The sequence below is a fragment of the Ranitomeya imitator genome, chromosome 7, assembly GCF_032444005.1.
Source record: "Ranitomeya imitator isolate aRanImi1 chromosome 7, aRanImi1.pri, whole genome shotgun sequence".
NCBI lineage: Eukaryota > Metazoa > Chordata > Amphibia > Anura > Dendrobatidae > Ranitomeya > Ranitomeya imitator.
The window spans coordinates 175,794,266-175,819,818 of NC_091288.1; the positions used below are offsets into that span (position 1 = coordinate 175,794,266).

Sequence of the window (25,553 nt, forward strand, 5' to 3'; positions counted from 1 at the left end):
TTACCTGGGGTGGTGCTAGAGAATAGTGGACACTACTTTATATTTAAAGGGGAAAAAAGGAGTGTCGTAATCAGACTTTTTAAAAAAAAAAAAGTCTTGCATCCTGTGATGATGTGCGTTGTTGTTAACGGCATGGACATTACATGATATCAGTGCTCTAAGTGGTTAATTTTTCATACTTGGTGAGCAATATTCCTATTGTTTTTTGTTTTTTTTACAAAACTCTTTCCCCATATTGGGAACCTTTTTTTTTTTTTTACAAACATACTCTACCATGATAGATTTTCATCATTCGATTACAGTACACCTTGTCCATTTTTATGAGAACTATATGCCTAAATTTCTTCGTAATTGTGCACTTTTCCATAAGATAGGTCATAAATTTATAATTAATGGGGATCTGACCTCTTGGGTTCCCAATTGGCCATGAAAATGGGGGTCCCAAAAGTCCTCTGTTTGAACAGAGTGGTAATGAGCATGTGTGACAACTATCAATGGGAGCGGGTTCACACATGCTCACAAACCTTTACTCACACAGTGGAGTTTGAGCCACCAATTTTCGGGGTCATGGAGATGTCAGCAGTAACAGCCCCACAAATTTACATTTATCATCTGTCTTGGGGATAGGTGATAAAGAAAGGGGTCTTATAAACATTGAAGCAAACTCATGCTTCGGAAATGTGGTTGTTCTTGGCAGAAAAGGTTTACATGTGTTCATAGTAATGTGATATGAAGAAAAACACCATTTTGCGCAGAAAATACCAAAATGTTTGGGCACTGAAAGGGTTCTCAGAGTCATCATTCTGAATTATACTAACCAGCAGATGACTTATAGGTCAGACCTTCATTGTTCAACCAAGGATGGCTTATAAACCAAGGATAAGCCATAAAACAAGTCTCGGTGAATCCCTTTAAATAATTTTAATTCAGTTAAGACTCTTTAATATTAAAGTGATGATGTGGCTTGTTGTATATCAAAGTACTACAATATATTTTGTTACACAATGCTACATTTTTATGTTTTTTGGACCCAAGATGGGTCACCCAATACTGGTGTACGGAGATTAATCATACAGCTGATCTTAATGTAGTTGTGATATACTGTCTGAACCATAAACCAAAATTTTTACGTTTATTTGCTCAGAGACCCAAGAAATTGATCAATAACACCTATAATTTATTTTTCTTCCATCTTTTATAATCCACTTATCCACTGGATAGGTGATAACTTCGGTCGGTGGCGCTCCGACTACTGGGAACTCCACCAATAGACAGAACGCCTAACTGTTGCTCTTTTCTTTCCCTGTGGGGCTACTAAGCACTCTTCATTTTTCGGCAGCTCCATAAAGAATGAATGGAGCAGTGGTTGAGTTATAAAAAAACAACAACATTATCTTTATATAATAACAATTGTATCACTGATTGGACCCAACTGGGCAGAATCATGAGACATGGCAGTTATCAAAAAATTGTGTTAGTGACCCAGGGTTGTGTATATCTATACAAAGTCATCACCAAATAACTTACTATTATCTACTAGGCCAAAATAATCATTCGATACAAACAGCGCTTCGTTGGTGTGCTCCCACCATGATGTGTAGACCTAAAAATAAGAAAGTGATTATACTTAGCATGCTACGAGTGACCCTATGACATTAGTCATTATAATGTGCAAGAAGAAAAAGAAACGCCTAGAAGTAATGGTCATCACATGAGAAAGAATCCGATGACTTCATAAGAAAAGTGCATCTTCTAGGAGCAAAGTCTATACGTTGCGACATGACCTATTGCTGGACACAAGCCGTTTTGCCGAGTTCAGTTTTTTTATTTTCCATCTAGTGTTAGGACTTAGCATGGAATAAAGTGGTCAGAGGTCCCCGCTCTGAGGTTCAGGGTTTCGCGACTCTCTCTGGTGACTGCGAGATAATTTTGGAAATCGAGAAGCCACTTTGGATCGACTGCCTTTGCCGCCTTGTTCTCCATTGCCTTGAATGTCGCTGAAAAACAGATTAAAGCAGATAAATAGATAATAGGTACAAATTACTCACAAAATGACTGCAGTAAATGGAAGAACATATTCCACTATGAACATTAGTGACCTTGGAACACGCTATTCACAGCAATTACCTTAACAGTGTGACTGTCAGCAAAGCATGGAGGTAAATGCAAAATACATGTAATATTACAAGGCTCCACATTTACTCTGCACACTGATGCAATACATATACTTCTGAATAGCAAACTATGCTCATCTGTAAGTACACACTATTTCACCAGCTACTCGCAAGAAGCAGGAGATTGCTGAAAAAAAAACTAATTTATCCCAAAATTTCACAATTCTAAGTACTATCCAGACATTATTGGAACTGTCCCCATTGGTGCTCACAATCTAGATTCAATATCAGTATGTCTTTGGAGTGTGGGAGGAAACCGGAGTAACCAGAGGAAACCCATGCAAACACGGGAGAACATACAAACTCCTTGTATTTGCTGTCTTTGGTTGGATTTGAACCCAGGGCTCCAGCGCTGAAAAGCTACAGTGCTAACCACTGAGCCACCATGCTGCCCTGCATACAATGTACACAGAATAGAGGAGATTCTGCTCTCCTGTCTCTATGTAGCACACAGGTACAAACAGTAGCAGGAACATAGAAGACAATAAACAGCTGTACTGAGCGGTGAAGCTCTGAATCCAGCTCTGGTGTGAGGTAAATACCAGAGTCTATCATTTTAGATTGTCCTTGAGCTGCTGCAAAGTCTCAGATACAATCAATGCACACAGAATAGAGGTGATCCTGCTCTCCTGTCTTTATGTAGCACACAGTTACAAACAGTAACATGAGCATGGAGGACAATAAACAGAAGTACTGAGCTGTGAAGCTCTGAATCCAGCTCTGGTGTGAGAAAACACTTTCTAGAAAACTGCAGCACAGGTTTGTGTGTTTCTCTGACTCTCTCTTACTGCAGCTTTTCCCTTTCCCTATTTATAGTCTTATATGGGCAGCAAGTGAACTAATCCCTCATCGAACTGAAATAGTCTCTTTTCTCTCAAGATGGATTTTAAATGATTTCACAGTGAATGATGAGTTTAGGAGGAGGATAAAAATATAGTTTTTCTATAATAAGCTATATTACAAGTTTTCTTATATTGGCTTATTAAAACAACACTGACCATATAAGCTGTAGAAGATGATTCTAAGAAGAATCACATTAGCAAAATGCAATGTCAACAAATACCCCAGAAATGTGATCTTCTGCTTCTCCCGGCAAAAACAGAAAGACCCTAGAACAGGTACAGCACTGTCACTCATCAGATTTTCAAAAAAATCAAAGATGTAGCATCTGGCCACAAGGTACGGACTGGGGCTGAAATTCAGTCCTGGCATTTGAAATCACACAGGCCCATGTTGTCCCCGTCCCCAAGAGCCAGATGGGGATATAGTACTAATATTACTCTGAATGTAGGAAAGGAAGATTTTCTACAAGACCAATATTTCTAATGATACCCGTGGCCTGCTGGGGTAAGTGATGGAGTCAGCAACTTTGTGCTCCATCACAACTCTTAATAGTATGTGTATCTTGAGAACACCGATTCTGTTAACAACATAGCAGACAAGGCAGCCCATGACCAGACAGGCCCTTCTGGCATTTGCCAGAAATGCCAAATGGCCAGTCCGGCCCTGTGGCCACCAATGACAATCCACAATGGCCATTTTATAAATGTTTCAAGGATGGACATATAGACTGAACTAGATGACATTTAGTAGGGTTGTCATATCTGCCTCTGCAATAAATGGAGTGTGGTGGTTTTGACTTCCCCCAACTTCCAGCAATAATTTGTTATCCTTAGGGGAAGCTCCTGCCATGATTCATTTTCCCAACAGTAACATGGTGCCCATTTAAATGAATGGTAAATAGTGATGAGCGAGTGTACTTGTTGCTCAGGTTTTCCCGAGCACGCTCGGGTGGTCTCCGAGTATTTGTAAGTGCTCAGAGATTTAGTTTTTGTTCACGCAGCTGAATAATTTACAGCTATTAGCCAGGCTGAGTACATGTGGGGGTTGCCTGGTTGCTAGGGAATCCCCACATGTATTCAAGTTGTCAAGCAGCCAAAAATCATTCAGCTGAGGCAAGGAAAACTAAATCTCCGAGCACTTACAAATACTCGGAGGACCCCCGAGCATGCTCGGGAAAACACTCGCTCATCACTAATGGTAAACCATGTAATATATGATGACATGATTACAGGGGATTCAGAAAGGTACTGTCAGACTGAACACTTTTTTTCAATTTATTGCACTATTTAGTAATAAAGAAGCCCAACCAAGAGCCACTCTAGATGTACTTGGTTTATGCATGGAACGAGTTCTACTATTTGAGCTGCTCAAGCGTCATGGATAGAATGGCTTGACCAAGCTTAAAGGAAACCGGTCAGCAGAATTTTTTTTTTTACCCCAAACAAATAACGTGTATATAACGGTGCTTTAAATCTTATAAAATCGTGACCTTTCTTGTAGAAATTCATTTTGCTGTTTTAGAGAAATCCATAGTTGAAATTGTATGCTAAAGAGATGCAAGAGCAGTGAGGTTGATGGCGGGGAAAAGGGATACAAGCAGGAGAGCTGTAAGTGCAGTGCTAGCCCACAGAACTTGCAACTCATTAGCATACAATTTAAAGTATGGATTTCTTGAAAAACAGCAAAATGGATTTCTACAAGCGGGGTAAGGATTTACTCAGCACTGAAGCACCTTTACATACATACCCTTAGTTGGGGTTTAATATCCTCATGGCAGGCTCCCTTTAAGTCAAGCCGCCCACTGCACTAGTTAGGAAGAACAGTGTAAGAGCCGACCACAGCTAGAAAAAGCCTTTAGATACATACGTCAGATTGAATAAATATATATTTGGTATCCCGCACTTTACATTTAGTAGTTTTTATATTAGTCTAAAGGATATGCAACTTTTCTGCGTAAAAGTAGGGTTAAATTACATCGCCGGATATAGCTTGGAGCAATAGCCTACAAAATGAAGTGAAATCCATGCTGGGGATTTGTGCGAGTACTACGCAGAGAGTGAACGAGAATAGTGCTTTAGTTAGCTGTATCCTAATTAAAGAGGTTTCATTAGATGATGAAGTACATTAGCAATACATCCCTGCTGGGCACTTTTAGCTTGTTCTGACTCTGATCCTACATGAATGATTTTGTATATATCTGCTAGAAAACAAGATCATTCATTGTGACAAAAAATATATAGTGGGGGATGGCAGATAAGCTAATTTTACTGTCAACCCTGCCATAGTCTAAACCCTGAAGTAATAGGGCATATGAACAATACCTTCTAAATTGCATGTAATACCATCAACCGTAGGGCTTATATAGTGTCAGCCATCAGATACATTCCATATACATATCACCTATACTGCGTGTCCAATAACATCAGTGCATATATACACACAATATGCACTAGTACATATACAGTATAGTCATATAAAATATGGCACATGTGCTGTATCTCGCTGTGAACCTCTCTCTATAGCACGTGTGCTAAGTCTGTACCTGGTATCCTCCTAAAACTGCATGTCTACGGACCATACTGGAGTTGGCACTGTCTTCTGATGCAGGTATTTAGAGACACCAGATGTCATGGGATGGTCGGTCTACAATAAAGTGTAAAAACTGCAGCCGGTCAGTCACAGTATACTGTAAATGCTGTGCCCAGTCAATCTACAGTCTAGTTTAAAGACCATTCCAGGTCAACTAGTCCACAGTCTAGTGTAAAAAATAGTAATTGGATAGTTTAGCGTAGACGCTGACCATGATCGTTTCTCAGTCTAGTGTAAAGACCATTCCAGGTCAACCAGTTCATAGCATTGTGTAAAAAAACGGTCATTTGATAGTTTAGTGTAGAAGCTGCCCATGGTTGTTTCTCAGTCTAGTGTAAAGACTATTCCAGGTCAACCAGTCCACAGTGTAGTGTAAAAAACGGTCATTTGATAGTTTAGTGTAGACGCTGCCCACAGTCAGTTCACAGTCTAGTGTAGGTCTTTTATTAAATAAAAAATACTTTTCTCAGTCTAGTGTAAAAACCATTCCAGGTCAACCAGTCCACAGTGTAGTGTAAAAAATGGCAATTCGATAGTTTAGTGTAGATGCTGCCCATGGTTGGTTCTCAATCTAGTGTAAAGACCATTCCAGGTCAACCAGTCTACAGTCTAGTGTAAAAAAAGGTCATTTGATAGTTTAGTGTAGACGCTGCCCACGGTCAGTTCACAGTCTAGTGTAAACGCTGTCCCAGTTTATTATAATTATCGCCGGTCAGTCCACAGTCTACACTCTGCCATCATTGAGTCACACTATAGTGTAAGTGCTGCCACCAGTCAGCCCACAGTCTAGTGTAAATGCTGTAGTCAACCTAACCTTGGCATTACATATGTCGGCTGACATATAGCTAATGTAATGGCAGTTTCAATCATAATATAATGATGGTCATTCTTCTGCAACCAAAGTTACCTACCAAGTCCTGTTTCTATAAGGACCTCATCTGTCCTCCTCTCTACAAAGGAACAAGCCCCATCTAATTGACTAGAAATAACAATATAGTGGGAACCCCGTTCTTTTATCTCTTCTTTTCCCTGAAGCAACGGGATACTATTATCAGGAATAGGAACATTTAAAATCTTATTATTGTTATTCCTTTGATACAATAAAAATTAACATTTTATTTACACATTCACGTAAATGCTGCCCCCAATCAGTCCAAAGTCTTGTGCAAATGCTGACACCATCAATCCACAGAAACCAAGAGAAAAGAGAACTGACAAGGAGACCAATATATTCAAGTGCAAAGCACAACTTTATTAATCAAGAGTTAGGTGCACGAGAGGAGGGGAACAACCAGAAGAAAAAGCAAGTGTTTAGTCCAAGTGGTAAATATAAGAAGTTGGAAAACCCAATAAATAGGTATACAAGAAAAATACACACTTCTTGGGTATCAAAATTACACTAATAGAGAATACCTTGTATTGTATATACTTGTGTATTGGCTCATGGAGCATAGTGCAAGTAAATGAATGTATCTGTATGAGACCGCTAGGGTGCTGTAGCGCATAGGTATAAAAGTAGAAAAGCTCCCAATCCTTCGTCAGTGTACTTTAATCTTTGTGGAATTTATTATTCCTAAGTACATGCACTTTGTTTGTGCCATTGTCTGCCAATAATAATATAATAAAGGCATATTTTATTGTATTTATCACGCATATATTGTCTTATTATATATTTATATATTTTTTGAACTCCTATATTGCATTTTTTTGTTTTAAATTTTAGCAATAGTCTATACAAGACTTATAAAAGTGACATAGTGCTTAGATAAATATCAGAGCAAAGGAAGAAATGGGAGTAGAAGTCTGTATGCTCCTAATGTTGTGTAACAACATAAAGTAACCCAATAAAGGGGAACAGCGCACTCAAAAATCAATCATGACAGTTGGTGTATGGTAACTTTGTACATAGCTACAGGACCACGAGGATATGCCCACCCCAACGCGCGTTTTGCTTCTGCCATCCCCTGACAAAGGCCGATCTATTCGTGCACTTTTGATACCCAAGAAGTGTATATTTTTCTTGTATACTTATTTATTGTGTTTTCCAACCTCTTAGTGCAGAAACGCAGCAGATCTGCAAAAAGAATTGACATGGTCCTTTTCTGAATCTGCTGCATTTTCCGTGCAGATTTTTCTGCACCATTAGCACAGCATTTATTTTTGCCATTGATTTACATTGTACTGTAAATCACTTGCGGATATGCAGTGTTTCTGCATGGAACAAAACGCTGCAGATCTGCAGCTGGTGCACATACCTTTATATATACCAGTTCGACTAAACACCCACTTTTTCTTCTGGTTGTTCATCTCCCCCCGTGCACCTAAATTTTCACTTCAATATATTGGCCTCCTTCTCGGTACTTTTTTCTCTTGGTTTCCATCATTCACCGATAGGTCATCTCATAGTCTACCATACACATGCACTCATATGGTGATATACCTTACACATGGTTTAATCTTGTTTACCATGTATTTGCAATAACCATTCTGCCGCCTCGCCACCGCCAGAGCCGCCGCTTCACCCCTACCTTCTGCCTCTTCCCCACTAGTCACTTTAAAAGACCTGTGACTGAGGGCACATGGCTTGATAGAAAAACATGTGGTTTCTTCAAGTGTGGTAATTGTGTTAACTGTAGATATATGAAACCATGCAAGTTTTTTACTAGTTCATCTACTGGGAAGAAATATTATCTTCGTGATTTCTCAAATTGTAAGACCAAGGGCGTGGTTTATATTGCTACCTGCCAGTGCCCTAAGGACTATGTAGGTAAAACTAAGAGGGAGTTTAGGAGGAGAGTTGGTGAGCACATAGGTGATATTAAACATGGACGTGATACACCTATCGCCAAACATATGAATGAGATACATCAGGGCAATTTGCAGGACATCACATTCAGTGTCATGGAGGTTTATACACCAAACCCAAGAGGTGGTGATTTTGATAGGTTGCTGTTACAGAAAGAATGTGCGTGGATTCATCGCATAAACTGCATAGCACCATTGGGACTGAATGAAAACCAGTCCTTTGCATGTTTCCTATTATCAATCAACTCACTTTTTCCTGATATGTCCTGTACCCCTTCTGACTCTTCACCTTTAAGATGTATTTGGTTGACCTTAGTTCTAAGCTAGTGTGGCTAATAAAACATCTTAAGATCTTAATAATAGACTTAAGTACCTTTACTGTGCAACTGTGATTTTATGGCAGGTTACCTGAACTATTGTATCTGTATACTTTCTGTACCACCTGTTTTGTACCCTGTCTAATACAGGATACACGGTATTTACCGTAAACATCAGTATTTATTTTATGATATTTTAGTATCTACTCTCTCTCACGATGATATATATAGGAGTATCTAGTATCGAGTGCCTTGCTATCAATATGGCGGTATTCTAATATTATTCTATGCGGCTAATAAGAAATCGCTGTTGTAAGGGTCAGGGCATAGGTAGTATGCTGGTCAATGTTAATACTGTATGTTTTTGACAGGTTGCCCTATTATTATTATGGCCGCTATGTTTTTTTGTCTTTATGTTTTGCCCGACATCTAGTAACTTTAAACGCGATATATGCGCGATATATGCGCGGTGCTGTAGTGGCGGCTATGATAAGAAATTGCTGCTATAAGGGCTAGGGCATAGTAAATATGCAGGCCATTATTTATATTGTGCGTCTTTGACTGGTTGCCCTATTATTATGGCCGCTATGTCTTGGTGTTTTGCCCGTTACCTAGTAACCAATTAGCGCTACATATCTAGTTTGACATGTCCGGTCATGCGCTGTGCTGTAGAGGCGGCTATGAGCGCTCCAGCTGATGCGCATGCCCGGGGGGGCTGGTCTGGTTGTTGAAGCTGTGCATCGCTTGAAGCAATAACACATATGGTATGGGCATGCGCAGCTAAGTCCCTGAACAGCGCTGACCATTTCCGGTCATGCGCATTACCGCAGGCGCGGCGATATGCGCTCCAGCTGGAACGCACGCCAGGGACAACGCGGTTAGAGCGGCGCACTAGAAGTTAAGACATATTTGCTGAGTGGACACACCGTTCAGGAAAAACGGGCCACAAGAACATGGCGGTCAGTACATCTATTCTCTATACCCTGCTAATCACTCCGGGGCTAAAATGATCTGAAACAGGAGACAACTTAAAGACAGGGGGATCTATGTCTCTAGTGGCATCAATTATTTATCAACTTCAAAACCTATATAAGTGAGAGATATTGGGACATTCCATGACACATCCATACATCAAAGCCTCCTGATGATCCGTGAAGGTGAAACGCGTTGAGGCGCACTATGACATCTTCAGAACGATGAGTATTGCTCCTAGCTCACTGCTCCACTGCATTGTTATCCATGTACACTATTAGACTAGTTCATGCAATAACTATTAATAATACGTTTATCTTTATATAAGAGTGTTGTATTTCAGTTTATTGATGAGGGTGGCCTCTTTAAAATAATATGCATACCATGTTGATCTATACTAGATATGCATTATCTTTGAGCTGGCTATATATCATATGTATACATGGGTAGTATGTTTGTGCCACTGATTATTTAGTCAGTGCATCTATTTTTTGCTGCTTTGCTTGCTAGAGTATATCAATGTATTTCGGCATATTTATTTTTTGTGCCATTTTTTCCTAGCTACCCATAGGGAATCCAAGGGATAGCCGTCGAGGAGTGGAGGCGCCATTTCCGCTGTACAGTAGGGTGCCAACCTCCACAGCAAGGCAGGTAATGAGTTTAGGGAGCAGTGCAGTTAGGATTTTTGTTCACTTTTAGCACTTTTTTCTGCACTATTTTGCACTTGGTATGTCTGTGTCTCTCACCCTATCAATATATATACATATAAAAAGTTTTTTGCCTTATCTACCAATGGGCAATTTTGGATACTGATATATATCTACCCATCTTTTCCTGTTGCATATTTGTGTGCCCGGGTGTGACACATATGTAGGGCAGCAATAGGAGTTCTAGGGTGAGTCGTCGTTGAGTGGGGGCGCCAATCTCGTTTATGTTTAGGGTGCCAACCTCCACTGCCAGGTAGTAGGCATTAAGGTTCCCCTTGATAGGGTATATTTAGAGAGCACGGTTGTTAGTCAATTTATGTTTGTGGTTGTGTCTATGGTTTTAACCAATAAAAGTATTGTTTTATATAGTTAATTGAGGATTATAGGTTATTTGGTTGTACTTTGATTCTCTTTGACCTATAGATATATTGTATTTTGGTTTTTGCTCTTCCCCACTATCCCATAGAATGTAAGTCCGCAGGGTGCTCTCCCCTCTGTACCAGTCTGTCACTGTAAACTTGTTTACTGTAAACGATATCTATAAGCCTGTATGTAACCCCTTTCTCATGTACAGCACCATTCCAAATCATCAAAGGGGTCAAATTCTGCAGCAGGATGGTGCTCCATCTCATACATCCATCTCTACAACAAAGTTCCTCCAGGCAAAAAAGATCAAGGTGCTCAAGGACTGGCCAGCCCAGTCACCAGACATGAACATTATTGAGCATATATGGGGTAGGATGAAAGAGGAAGCTTGGAAGACAAAACCAAAGAATCTTGATGAACTATGGTAGGCATGTAAGACTGCATTCTTTGCTATTCCTCATGACTTCATTAATAAATTGTATGAATCATTGTTGAACCGCATGGATGCAGTCCTTCAAGATCATGGAAGTCACACAAAATATTAAATATGACTAATAGCACCACAACTTCATTCACCAATGTTATGCAACATATATTTGTATGCTACGGTTAATTATTAGTTGGAATATCACATTACTTTCTGTGGGCGACAAAACTTTTGTCTTGCCAAAATCTGACCATTCTGTGTCCATTAACTAATCAATATTTCTGCATTGATGCCAATTTATCTTCTTAACTTAAACCACATTTTGAAGGGTTTCAGCTTTCAAATGAATAATTTATACAAACAATGGATGAATTTAACGTCAGGTTATAAGCTTTTATTTACATAACACGGATAAGCGACATAACTTCTGTCAGGGAGTGTAGTGTTCCCCAACTCCAGTCCTCAAGAGCCACCAGAACATGTTTTCAGGATTTCCTTAGTATTACACAGGTGATTGAATTATCTTCTGTGTAATACTATGGAAATCCTGACAACATGACTTGTTAGTGACTTCTGAGGGCTGGTGTTGGGGAATATTGGTCTAGTGTAAGTGTTGCCACCAATCATTCCACAGTCTAGCTCATCACTCCCCAGTCTTACGTAAGTTCCACCACCAGTCATTCCACAGTCTAGTGTAAGTGCTGCCAACAGTCACTCCCTAGTCTTATGTAAGTGCCGCCACCAGTCACTCCACAGCCTAGTGTAAGTGCCGCCACCAGTCACTCCACAGTCTAGTGTAAGTGCTGCCAACAGTCACTCCCCAGTCTTATGTAAGTGCCGCCACCAGTCACTCCACAGTCTAGTGTAAGTGCTGCCATCAGTCACTCCACAGTTCAGTGTAAGTGCTGCCAACAGTCACTCCACAGTCTAGTGTAAGTGCTGCCAACAGTCACTCCCCAGTCTTATGTAAGTGCCGCCACCAGTCACTCCACAGTCTAGTGTAAGTGCTGCCAACAGTCACTCCACAGTCTAGTGTAAGTGCTGCCAACAGTCACTCCCCAGTCTTATGTAAGTGCCGCCACAAGTCACTCCACAGTCTAGTGTAAGTGCCGCCAGTCACTCCACAGTCTAGTGTAAGTGCTGCCAACAGTCACTCCACAGTTCAGTGTAAGTGTTGCCAACAGTCACTCCACAATCTAGTGTAAGTGCTGCCAACAGTCACTCCACAGTTCAGTGTAAGTGCCACCACCAGTCATTCCACAGCCTAATGTAAGTACTGCCAAAAGTCACTCCCCAGTCTTATGTAAGGGCCGCCACCAGTCACTCCAGTCTAGTGTAAGTGCTGCCAACAGTCACTCCACAGTTCAGTGTAAGTGTTGCCAATAGTCACTCCACAGTCTAGTGTAAGTGCTGCCAACAGTCACTCCACAGTTCAGTGTAAGTGCCGCCACCAGTCATTCCACAGTCTAATGTAAGTACTGCCAACAGTCACTCCCCAGTCTTATGTAAGGGCCACCACCAGTCACTCCACAGTCTAGTGTAAGTGCCGCCAACAGTCACTCAATTATCCAGTGTAAGTGACGCCAACAGTCACTCCATAATCTAGTGTAGGTGCTGCCAACAGTCACTCCATAATCTTGTGTAAGTGCCGCCAACAGTCACTCCATAATCTTGTGTAAGTGCCGCCAACAGTCACTCCATAATCTAGTGCCATGAGTCACTCCAAAGTCTAGCATATCACTCCACATTATAATGCAAGTACAAGAGGTCAGTCTACATTCAACTGTACAATTTGCAACTGGTCAGCCCATAGCTTTCTGATTTTCACTGCAGCTTGTGGATGAGATTTAGTAAATTCTCATCCATAATTCTGCCACTAATATACAGCTGATTTTTTTATCAGGTATGGCCTCTGTATATATGACCTGTGTGAACATACTGTACACTAATGCACCTCAATGATAAGATAGAAAAACACTGCTACAGGTGAGAGCAGCCATGCTGGAGAGCTGTAATGTACCCCTTTAAATTTTTCACTCTTAGTTTCATTCTGTTGTAACCTTAGCCACATCTGCGTCTTGCCACAATTCTGTCTCTGAGCTCCTTGGCCAGTTCCTTTGACCTCATGATTCTCATTTGGTCTGACATGCACTGTGAGGTCTTATATATACAGGTGTGCGCCTTTCCAAATCAAGTCCTATCCGTTTAATAAAACACAGCTGGACTCCAATGAAGGAGTAGAACCATCTCAAGGAGGATCACAAGGAAATGGACAGCATGTGACTTAAATATGAGTGTCTGAGCAAAGGGTCTGAATACTTATGACCATGTGATAGTTCAGTTTTTCTTTTTTAATAAATTTGCAAAAATTTCTACATTTCTGTTTTTTTTCAGTCAAGATGGGGTGCAGAGTGTACATTAATGAGAAAAAAAATTAACTTTTTTGAATTTACCAAATGGCTGAAATGAAACAGAGTGAAAAATGTAAAGGGGCATGAATACTTTCTGTACCCACTGTAGCTTCTTGGACCCTATTGCAAAAAATGATTAATAAAAATATTGCACATAGGATTGGCACAATCTACTCCATTGTAGAGGTAAATTACATAGTAAACATACATACACAAACAACATGAGAGCAGTATGCTGATATTCTGGAGTGTTTTAATACAGTACATGCTCTGCACTTGACATCGGGCATATATGTGGTCAGTTGCTTGAATATTGAATACAATAAAGATATCCATTTTCTACCACAAGCTTGACAGAAATTAAAACCTGTCAGTGCAGATATTACCTATGTAAAATGTCTTGCTCTGCCAGCTGCATATACATTAATAATGCTGCATCCACTTGAACCAAGATGATTAACCTCTGTCGTCGTCTTCTCGACATGAAAGAGGAGCATTAACCAGTACCACTGTGCTGTTCGCACTCGCCAGGAAAATGCGGAGTCCATGCTGTGAGATGGCCTATTCTTACAGTAATTGTTATTTTGATTTCCAAGAATTTCTGTCTGGATGTACAACTCTGAATACAAATTCATGTAAATTGATTTTCCTATAATGTGTGTTTTTTGTAGTTAATCTTTAGAATACAATTTCCCTCCCTTTCACTGTTGACTTCCCAAGTGGCGTTTCATGTACTTTTTAAGGCTGTGCCTGTATAATTACTTCTATAATTGCAGATATTAGAATTTTTTTCTATCGAGTCTCTGCAGACAGTGCTCATTTTATACAATTTTATACAATCTCATGGATGTCAGAAATACTTTGTTGGAAAAATTAAGACTCCACAACTGAAAAAGTGAGGGGTGTGCACGGAAAGAACAAAAAAACAGATTTTTACAGTTGATTTTCACAATGTAAGAACAAAGATCTGCCATAGGAGGTCACTGTGGGGGGTTTACAGGGGAACACACACATACATATACATATATATATAACACACACACACACACACACATATATATATATATATATATATATATATATATATGTATATATATATATATATATATATATATATATATAAAACACACACACACAACATACCCTGATTTCATAATAATTTCATCTTAGCGGCTAAGTCAATGGAAGAGGGGGAATTTGACTCAATTTTACAAATTTTGTCTTGTTTCACATATTCTTGTAACTTTCTACTTTGTTGGTTACTTATACCACTACAGGAAAACATCATGTTGTTTATTTAGCACATTACATGATGTACATACAGTACTGGTCAAAAGTTTGGACACAACTGTTCATGCAATGTTTTTTCTTTAGTTCTTATTGTAATGTGCAACTTGAAGATTTAGACTGAGGGCAACAAAATCACAAAGGAACACAAATGTAAGCAAGGAGTAAAGAAACACGCATTAAATAAACCAAAATATTAGTTAAACCTTAGATTCTTCAAAGTTATCGCCCTTTTACTCCGATGAAAGTTTTACACACCCTTTGTCAACCTCACAAGCATCTTCATTATATACTAGATGGTGGCCCGATTCTAACGCATCGGGTATTCTAGAATATGCATGTCCACGCAGTATATTGCCCAACCATGTAGTATATTGCCCAGCCACATAGTATATTGCCCAGCAACGTAGTATATTGCCCAGCTTGCCCAGTCACATAGTATATTGCCCAGTCACATAGTATATTGCCCAGCCACATAGTATATTGCCCAGCAACGTAGTATATTGCCCAGCTTGCCCAGTCACATAGTACATTGCCCAGCCACATAGTATATTGCCCAGCAACGTAGTATATTGCCCAGCTTGCCCAGTCACATAGTATATTGCCCAGTCACATAGTATATTGCCCGTAGTATATTGCCCAGCCACGTAGTATATTGCGCAGCCACGTAGTATACAGCACAGAGCCACATAGTATATTGCCCAGCCACATAGTATACAGCACAGAGCCACATTGTATATTGCCCAGCCACGTAGTATACAGCACTAAGTCACGTAGTATACAACACAGAGCCACGTAGTATATTGCCTAGTCACGTAGTATATTGCCCAGCCACGTAGTATACTGCCTAGTCACGTAGTATACTGCCCAGTCACATAGTATACTGCCCAGTCACGTAGTATATTGCCCAGCGACGTAGTATGTACCATATCCCTGTTAAAAAAAAAAAAATAATTAAAATAAAAAATAGGTATATACTCACCTCCTGGAGCCTCTGGATCGAAGTGACTGGTTCCCGATGCTTGTCGCGCGCTCCGGTCTGAAGATTGCATTGCGGTCTCCCGAGATGATGACGTAGCGGTCACGCGAGACGGTACGTGATCATCTCGCGAGACCGCAATACATGCAGCGGTCACCGGGGCGTCGCGAGGAGCATCGGTAACCAGACGGTTCAATCCGGAGGCTCCGGAGGGTGAGTATGTAACTATTTTTTATTTTTTAAATTATTTTTAACATTAGATATTTTTACTATTCATGCTGCATAGGCAGCATGAATAGTAAAAAGTTGGTCACACAGGGTTAATAGCGGCGTTAACCGAATGCGTTACACCGCGGTCAACGCTGAAATTAACCCTGTGTGAGCGCTGACCGGACGGGAGTATGCGGACGACGGGCACTAAATGCGGGGAGGAAGGAGCGGCCATATTCTTCCGGACTCTGGCTGTTTTGCCGTGACCAATCAGCGACGTGGATTTCCATGACTGACAGAGGCCGCGACCAATGAATATCCGTGACAGACCGAAGGACAGAAAGACGGACGTGACCCTTGGACAATTATATAGTAGATCACTGGAAATGACTTCCAATTATGGAATAAGAAGAAGCATTCACAGAAGAAAACACAGAATTGTTTTGCTCACAGCATTCTTTTCAACAATAGCTCATCAATTTGGAGGGCATAATCTCTTAATCCAACCTCATTGGTGATCCGGCAATCTGACTTTGGGTCAGAACAAAAACAGCTACAACACAGCTATGTCTCATCACAAGTTCATTTGTGGAATGACGGGCATTCAGAAAGTGTTTGTGACAATTGAGTTTGTTTTGTAGACCCAGTGATGGAACACAGCTCCATAAAGTGCTGAGCCCTATTCCAGAACTGTTCTAAGGGCACAGTCAGATGGCTGTATAACACGGCCGATGACCACATCACAGTGCTCGGACTGGCCGGTGGTTCTCTTGACCCGAGCATGACAGCTGCATAGAAATACATGCGGTGATGCTCTGGTCAGGAGGAGACCACCATTCTGAGCATCGCAATGCGATCGTCGTCTGTGTCAGGCAGCCGTCTGTCTGTGTCCAAAGACAGAGTATTTCATCATTAAATCCAAAAAAGCAGGAAAAAAAGAAGACTCTTAAAACTTAGCTTTTATAACATACTAGATGGTGGCCCGATTCTAACGCATCGGGTATTCTAGAATATGCATGTCCACGTAGTATATTGCCCAGCCCACGTAGTATATTGCCCAGTCACGTAGTAATAATAATGATCTTTATTTTTATATAGCGCTAACATATTCCGCAGTGCTTTACAGTTTTGCAGACATTATCATCACTGTCCCCGATGGGGCTCACAATCTAGAATCCCTATCAGTATGTCTTTGGAACGTAATATATTGCACAGCGACGTAGTATATTGCCCAGTCACGTAGTATATTGCCCAGCCACGTAGTATATTGCCCAGCTACGTAGTATATTGCCCAGCTACGTAGTATATTGTACAGCGACGTAGTATACAGCACAGAGCCACGTAGTATACAGCACAGACACGTAGTATATTGCCCAGCTACGTAGTATATTGCCCAGTCACGTAGTATATTGCCCAGCGACGTAGTATATTGCCCAGTCACGTAGTATATTGCCCAGCCACATAGTATATTGCCCAGCTACGTAGTATATTGCACAGCGACGTAGTATACCGCACAGAGCCACGTAGTATACAGCACAGACACGTAGTATATTGCCCAGCTACGTAGTATATTGCCCAGCTACGTAGTATATTGCCCATTCACGTAGTATATTGCCCAGTCACGTAGTATATTGCCCAGCGACGTAGTATACAGCACAGAGCCACGTAGTATATTGCCCAGCGACGTAGTATACAGCACAGAGCCACGTAGTATATAACACTGCCCACACAGTATATAACAGTGGCCACGTAATATCAAGCACAGCCCACGCAGTACATAACGCAGGCCACATACTATGTAACACTCGCCAGGTAGTATATAGCAGCCACGCGGTATATAATACAGCCCACGTAGTATATAGCAGTGTGGGCACCATATCCCTGTTAAAAAAAAATAGTTCTATACTCACCCGCCGGGATCCAATCCAGCGACACTGTCCCGATGCGCGCGTGGCTGCCACCATCTTCCGTTCCCAGGATGCATTGCGAAATTACCCAGATGACTTAGCGGTCTCGCGAGACCGCTAAGTCTTCTGGGTAATTTCGCAATGCATCACTGGGAACGGAAGATGGCGGCAGACGCGAGCGGCTTGGCGGACTACGGAGGGTGAGTATAGCAGGTTTTTTGTTTTTTTATTATTTTTAACATTACATTTTTTTTACTATTGATGCCGCATAGGCAGCATCAATAGTAAAAAGTTGGGGACACACAGGGTAAATAGGGTAACGGAGTGCGTTACCCGCGGCATAACGCGGTCCGTTACCGCCGGCATTAACCCTGTGAGTGGTGACCGGAGGGGAGTATGCGGGCACCGGGCAGTGACTGCGGGGAGTAAGGTGCGGCCATTTTCTTCCGGACTGTGCCCGTCGCTGATTGGTCGTGGCTGTTTTGCCTCAACCAATCAGCGACTTGGATTCTATGACAGACAGAGGCCGCGACCAATGAATATCCGTGACAGACAGAAGGACAGACAGACAGAAAGATGGAAGTGACCCTTAGACAATTATGTAGTAGATCAGTAAAAAATAACACTCAACAATATATTAAAATACTCTCCACTAAGAGATCGTTATATTACATATATATAAGTAAAAGGAGGGGACTTGTAAGGTATAGCTGATATTCTGATTAGTTTCACACGTCTCTCTACTTCTTATTTCCACATTTGCAGTCTGAATCTACAATATTAAAACCTACAAGAGAAAAAAGTAAATGAAAACCCTGATATAACTAAGTAAAAAAGCTTTTTTACTTAGTTATATCAGGGTTTTCATTTACTTTTTTCTCTTGTAGGTTTTAATGTTTTGTGGCCATTTTGAACATGCGTTTTACCTCTGCATGTATACCATCTTAAATTAAGCTCAATTTTGTGTTTTTTTTTTTTTTTTTTTTTCTGAATCTACAATATGCACATTCCGATGAGAACAAGGATGTCTAGTTTTGCTAGATTTTGCTACCTGTCAATCAGCAAAGGCGGAGAGGTGAGTTTTGGCCTTGCCTAGGATCACCCACTTTTGTATAAGGATTAAAGATTTTTTTCTGCCAAAGTAGAGTAAAGAAAATAAACAGGCATGATTTTTATAGGGGCTTAGGCACCTGTATGGCCATATCATTGATTAGTTAGTTTAATAGGAACTGGTCATGTCCCCAGATGCTGTCAACGTGCAGATATGGGGTTAATCTTCATAGTTCTTCCAATGCTGAAAGTACGGCTACTGGGGGAAAATAAATGTTATTCCTCCCAGGAGCCGCTGTCTTTCAGTCATAGAGGTGTACCCAGAGCACAGTACACCGTGAGCGGTGGCTGAAAGCAGCCACTGTGATTGACAGCCTGCTCTGCAGTGCTTCTGTGGATAGCAAACTGTCCCAGTGCTTGGGTGTACTTACAGCCACCGCTCACAGTATAGTGAACGATGACTGTAGCCGCTCTGTGATTGGCTCAATGATTGAAAGCCAGCAGCTTCCAGGAGGAAATAAGTTCATTTTCTCCCTGCAGCTGCACTTTCAGTGGGCGGATCACACTGTTACGCTATCAACCTACAGATTGACCCTATTTCTGCAGGTTAACAGGATTTGAAGACCTGACAGGTTCAATTTAAACTGAGCTTTTGGAGTGACAAATTTTCATTTAGGTGCCCATAAACATTCGTTCAAAATCAGCCGAACATGTCGATTATGTACAGCGATTTCCCAACTCATCCCCAAGAGATGACAAGGATCAGGTGTATTGAACATCAACTATGTTATGGACTGGCACCAAAAGTAAAATGAGTAACTTAGGTAAGAGATTGTTTATTACTAAAAAGTCTAATAAACAAAATAGCTTTGTGAACTGCATTCTCCACTGAGCTTGTAGATATGACAGCTGCGAAACACAATTCTACAAATGCACCGAGCGACCAATGATCCATGTCACACACGCTGGGAATCACTCCTGTCCATAGACTGGTATGAGAATATGTTCTCACATCAGCAGCTGTCAGCAAAGAAATACCTAAGGGGGTAATAACTCTAAGGCTGCTGCAATGATGATTCGGAAGAGATGTTACCAAGAAGAAGGATTACATTACAGATATAGCAGCCGTCTACATAATGCTTTCTCTTAGCCTCTTAAGGCTGAACTTTGGTGAATCTTCAAAAATGTCATAAAAGTGATCCTCTAATATAGTGTTATGTGACAGTGGAAATGATGTGGCTACTATAATGACAGCACAGGTTTAATCTACCCTGTCAGTATGTCAAAGAACAGGGATTAAATCAGCACAGTGATACTAATCACAGTGATAGAAAATAAATAATGATGTCATAAGACAAAAATAATAACCTTAGATACCTTGGCACAGAGCAACTACAGAGAATGAGGTCACAGTACAAAGGACCATCAAAATGCAGGGACTGCAAAGGGAGGATTGACATAATGAAGCCACAATGCACACGCATGTTGCTCGTGCTACTGTGAGCTGACTGCAAGGCCTAAGTGTGCCACCATGGCCTGCAACGTCTCTAGACTTGTCTCACTTTGAGCACAATTGTAAAGGTAACTGCCAGCAGGGGTTCTTGATTTCCCCAAGTGCATTCAACGTGGCAGAAGTTTGCTCAGATAACCATTAATAACCTCACTAATAACATGCCAAGGCTATAAGTGTGGAGATTTCTGCACAAGGCACTCATACTCAATACTGAATAAATTGAGATGGTTTGAAAATTTTCTTTCCATCATGTGCATATCATTAACATGTCTACCGATCCTGTGATTTCTATAATTCCATGACTTTTCCTTTTTGGTGTTACAGTTTCAATGTTGAGGAGTCTACAAGTTCAAAGCACACAGTGATGTCACAGAACAATTAATACAGTAAATCAATTTTGTTTAGATATGTCACAAAATAAATTGTAAAGACGCCAATATCTTGGCACAATGATAATAAACACAGTATAATGACACAATGACAGTGCACACAGTGATGTCACAGCACAGTGATAATAAACACAGTACCATGACACAATGGCAGTGCGCAGTGATGTTACAGCTCAGGTATAATAATCACAGTAATATGACATAATGACAGTGCACACAGTGACGTCAGCGCATAGTGATAATTAATACAGTATCATCATATAATGACCACACAGTGATGTCACAGCACAGTGATAATAAACACAGTACCATGACACAATTACAGTGCACACAGTGATGTCACAGCATAGTGACAGTATGAAGCAGCTGAAAAGCCACAATTTGCGGAATAGTGTAGTACAGTATGATGCACTGATATTTTTCCTTACAATAAACCATATGAATCTCCTGGAAGACATTGGTAAACAAGTGATAGAAAAGACAATATCCATCATGATATCCACAATGCTATTTTCTGAATATTAAAGATTAGTTAGAGATCATGGCACAAAAACATTGGTCTAAGACAAAACCTTTAGAAACTGCAAGTGACAATAATTGCACCGAGCAAAATTACAGCCTGGAACACAGAGGATCGAAAGCTAATTGCCAAACACAGGCTGTAATCACCTTTAATAAATTGGTCTGGGCAGAAAGAAAAGAAAGTGATTTGGCAAAGAGCTGAAGATAAAGTCTGTGAATGAGTGAGTCATGGCGATAAAATGATGGGGTGGAAAGTCAATACTGAGAGCACCTGACATAATATAGCGGTGAGGACTGCGAAACACCTGCAAATATGTAAGAACTTCAGTCCATGCTGCGTCTGTATTGAATTAACAAGAAAAGCGTTGTGCCATAGTGAGATCTTGGGATGGATACTTATTTATATGCCTTCTCTCCCGCCTGTGCTAAAGATGCAGAATGTAGACAGTGTCAGAAGTCAGTCTACTTAATCATATTTTAATAATGTCATCCTGGGAACACTTCAGCAATGAGGATGCATCAAAGATGCGCCCAGAAGGATAATTTTTCTTAAGCCACTGATCTTATGAGCACAGGTTACACCATTGTGTGTAGCCTTTAATACAATTATTTTGCATATTTTCTTTTCACAAAAGTGCATTTCTTTCTTCAATCCTCCAGAGAGAAGAATTTTCCATTTCCCCTTAAGTACATAGAGTCCCAGATCTGAATGTAGGTTAACCAGGTGCACATCTCCTGTTAGGTTAGATCCATCTCACCTTCAGGCCCGTTTCACGCATCTGTTAAACACGGACCATTCTCACATTGGAAGACCCGGCCAAATCACTGGTTTTCCCAACCTGAGCTAACTACATCATATTTGTCCATGAAGCAGTTAGCTGAGATCAGGAGACCTGGTGGTCAAGCCAGGTCCTCTTATGCGAGAATGGTCCATAGTTCAAAGATGTATGTTATACTGACCTCTTTGTTCACTGATTCTAGAGGAGGTGGGAAACAGCATTCAGCCTCAAGATCAGAAAAGACTCCTCTGCCTCATGGCTTCCTGGTTGCTGGGGTCAGTGTATTCCGCCCTAAAGATAAACTTCACATGGTGGAGCCATTGGTCTGACCTGTGCTCTCTTCCTGGCTTCTAGCAGGGGCAGCTTCATCTCTACAGAATGGTAGAAACGCACTATGGCTGGTCAGATCCAACTTCAGATCGGCACAAGTCTCCAAAGCACATGCTACCTGCCGGGTTACCTGGCACCTTTTTGCTTTGTAGACCTGGCGGAACATCATCAATGCAGCAAGACATAAACATGACGTCAGGCTGAATCTAAGGTTAAGCTTACAATGGCGTATATGCTCTCATGTGAGAGAATCAGGCCGATTATCCTAATGACACTGGGCTTGATCCGAGTGTTATCTGTGTGTGATCAGATTCTCTCACATGAGAGAACCGCTGCACAAGTGTGGAGAAGATGGAGAACTTAATGTCTCCATCTTCTCCATTGTCTCTGTGAGCATACATCGGACAGCATTGGGTTGACATCTGAGTGCAGTTGGATGTTTCACACCCCCCCATAGACTTTTATGGGTGTATGTGATCCAAATATTGGGACCACTTGCAGCATGCTGCAATTGTTTTCTTATGCCAAATTGGCATGTGAAAATAATTGCAAATCTGCATCGCCCCATAGTATAACATTGGGCAGAGTGGTATCCGATAAAACATTGCATAAAACTTGGCCGTGTTATACACCAGTGTCATCGAGACCTTATAATCAAAATAGGTGTCATTGATGCCAGTAGGAAGAAGTCAGCTTGCGGGGCCCCAATCTGGCGGCAACAGAATACGGATGTTGCCGCTGGACCAGGCTTCTGAGAATCAATTTGCTCATCTATCTTTTGTTTTGTTTTTGATACTATGTTTTATATGCACTTTACGTGTATCAGTTTGATTTTTTTTTTAAACTATTGCTTTTTCTTTTACTATTGAATGGGTTACATAGTTCTCTATGCAGTAAAGGCCCCAATACGCATCAGATTAAAATTCTCCCAAAAAAGAGGATTATCTATTGGGGTCTCTCGACACTTTCAGACACATGACGTCGGGTGGAAACCAGAAGTTTGAGTTTGTACTTAGAATTTTTTGATATTTCTAGCAGCGGCTTAATCCCTTCTCCCTGTACATAACACATGCATGTTCAGTCGAGCATGCTTGTGTATAGGGAGAGATAGCGGTCTATGAGCGTATGGCCGACAGCTATCTCATGTGTATGGCCATATTAACACGAGATGGCCATACTCACCAGTCTACTCTCTGCCATAGGCTCGGATTATACCACTTATGTAATAGTTGACATGCGTTATGCTTGTGGCTTAGAAGAAGTGGTGGGATCAGCCTATAAAAAGCTATTCTCCTACCGTATTATGGACTAAATATGGACCACTAATTACCGGCTGAGTATATCTGAATGCTGCAAGCAATGTAAAACTCGTATCTATGTCACATTAGATATATGGTAAGCACACTTTACGTAGTATGTCTACTCGGACATGACATACGAGACCCAATGAATATTCTGCTACTTGCCCTAGAGCAGCATTGCTTACAAAGGCCACTACAGGACGTAGATCTCCAAAATCAGCATTTCACTAACAGTTTCCTTGCCCCTGTGATGCCTTAGGTCTATATTTGTGAAAATCCTTCAATGATTCCAGATGTATCATAAAAAACTTCTGCGTTCGATGTTGTCCTACCACCACTGATTCATATTATCTATATATTCAGCAAATATCAAATGTAGCATCCTTGTAATGAATCTTCATTGCCTACATTGCTGTTATTTTTATTTTTTTTTACTATTTTTACTGTACAATGCAGCAAAAAAAGTCCTGTTGCTAAATGAAAACCATCAGCGAGCTGCTGTTTAATGATATTGCTATAGGTACTGACTGTCTCCACTTACAGGCATAATTTACATCTCAAATGGGTATTTGGGTGGTGACACTAGATACTGAGCGTGATAGCTGTTAGACTTGTGAGGGTCCAACTGCTTGGTCCCTGATATCTCCAAAATGATGGTCAGGTGTCCCTTGTTTCACCCATCTTCAAAAAAAGCAGTCAAGCAATGTGAAACAGAGGATATAAAACCCCCATTCTGGTAAGAAATGGGGATCTAAGAGGTTGGACAACCACTGATTTAACAGTTATGCCCTATCCAGTGAATAGGTGACTATTTGTTTCAGATGAAATACCCCATAATCACCTTTAATGTTGACAGCTACCAGGTTTATTAGTACATGGACACCCAGTATCAGATATTAAATCATTCAATTGGTTGTTAAACATATTTTAAAAGTTGCCCACAGCCATTTTCCTAACTATATGCTGCCTACAGTGAGACATGGTGGAAGCCGTGTCCTTATGTGGGCCTACATGAGAGCTGCTGGTATCGGGAGCTAAATTTCATTGATGTTATCATGAATTCACAGATGTACTGCTCTTTATTGAAAAAGAAGATGCTACCATCTTTGGTAGACATGCACTTTCCCAACATGACAATAATACAAATCAATCATCTCTTGCATTTCTAAAGAAGAACAGGGTGAAAATGATTCAGAGGCCAAGTGTCTCCAGATCTGAAGCCAATCAAACACCTATAGGGGGGAGTGTTCTGAAGAGACAAGTGGTCATCACTCTCCAATCTGCATCCAGGCTCTACAAGAGGTTGTCCTTGAAGAATGGAAAAATGTACCGTATATACTTGAGTATAAGCCGAGATTTTCAGCCCACTTTTTGACAGTAATGAATATGGACCACACTCCACTCCCATAGGGGTGGAGCAGCATATTCATTACTGTAATGAGCGGTACCATGTGACTGCTCACTACAGGAACAAGCTGCCGGCACCGGGCAAAAGACGTGCAGGGACCGCGCCAGGAGCAGGTGAGTATAACGCAGTGCGCGAAATTCACCTGCTCCCCATTCCACCGTCGGCGCCGCTGCGTCTTCCGCGTCCTCTGCAGTGACGCTCAGGTCAGAGGGTGCGGTGACGCGATTAGTGTGCGCGCCGCCCTCTGCCTGAGCGTCGGTGCACAGG

The 25,553-nt window shown here is 41.0% G+C and overlaps 1 protein-coding gene across 2 annotated transcripts in view; it reads right to left on the reverse strand.

The window, feature by feature from the left end:
- Positions 1–217: 217 nt before the first annotated feature.
- SNX29 (sorting nexin 29) overlaps positions 218–25,553 on the reverse strand; it is a 597,835-nt gene continuing 572,499 nt past the window's right edge. Inside the window, exon 21 of one of the 2 annotated variants that reach the window (XM_069734084.1) lies at positions 218–1,997. In XM_069734084.1, the coding sequence (XP_069590185.1) occupies positions 1,868–1,997 (130 nt within the window). In that variant the 3' untranslated portion in view covers positions 218–1,867. The remainder of the gene's footprint in view (positions 1,998–25,553) is intronic. The other variant, XM_069734083.1, reaches the window with a different exon arrangement.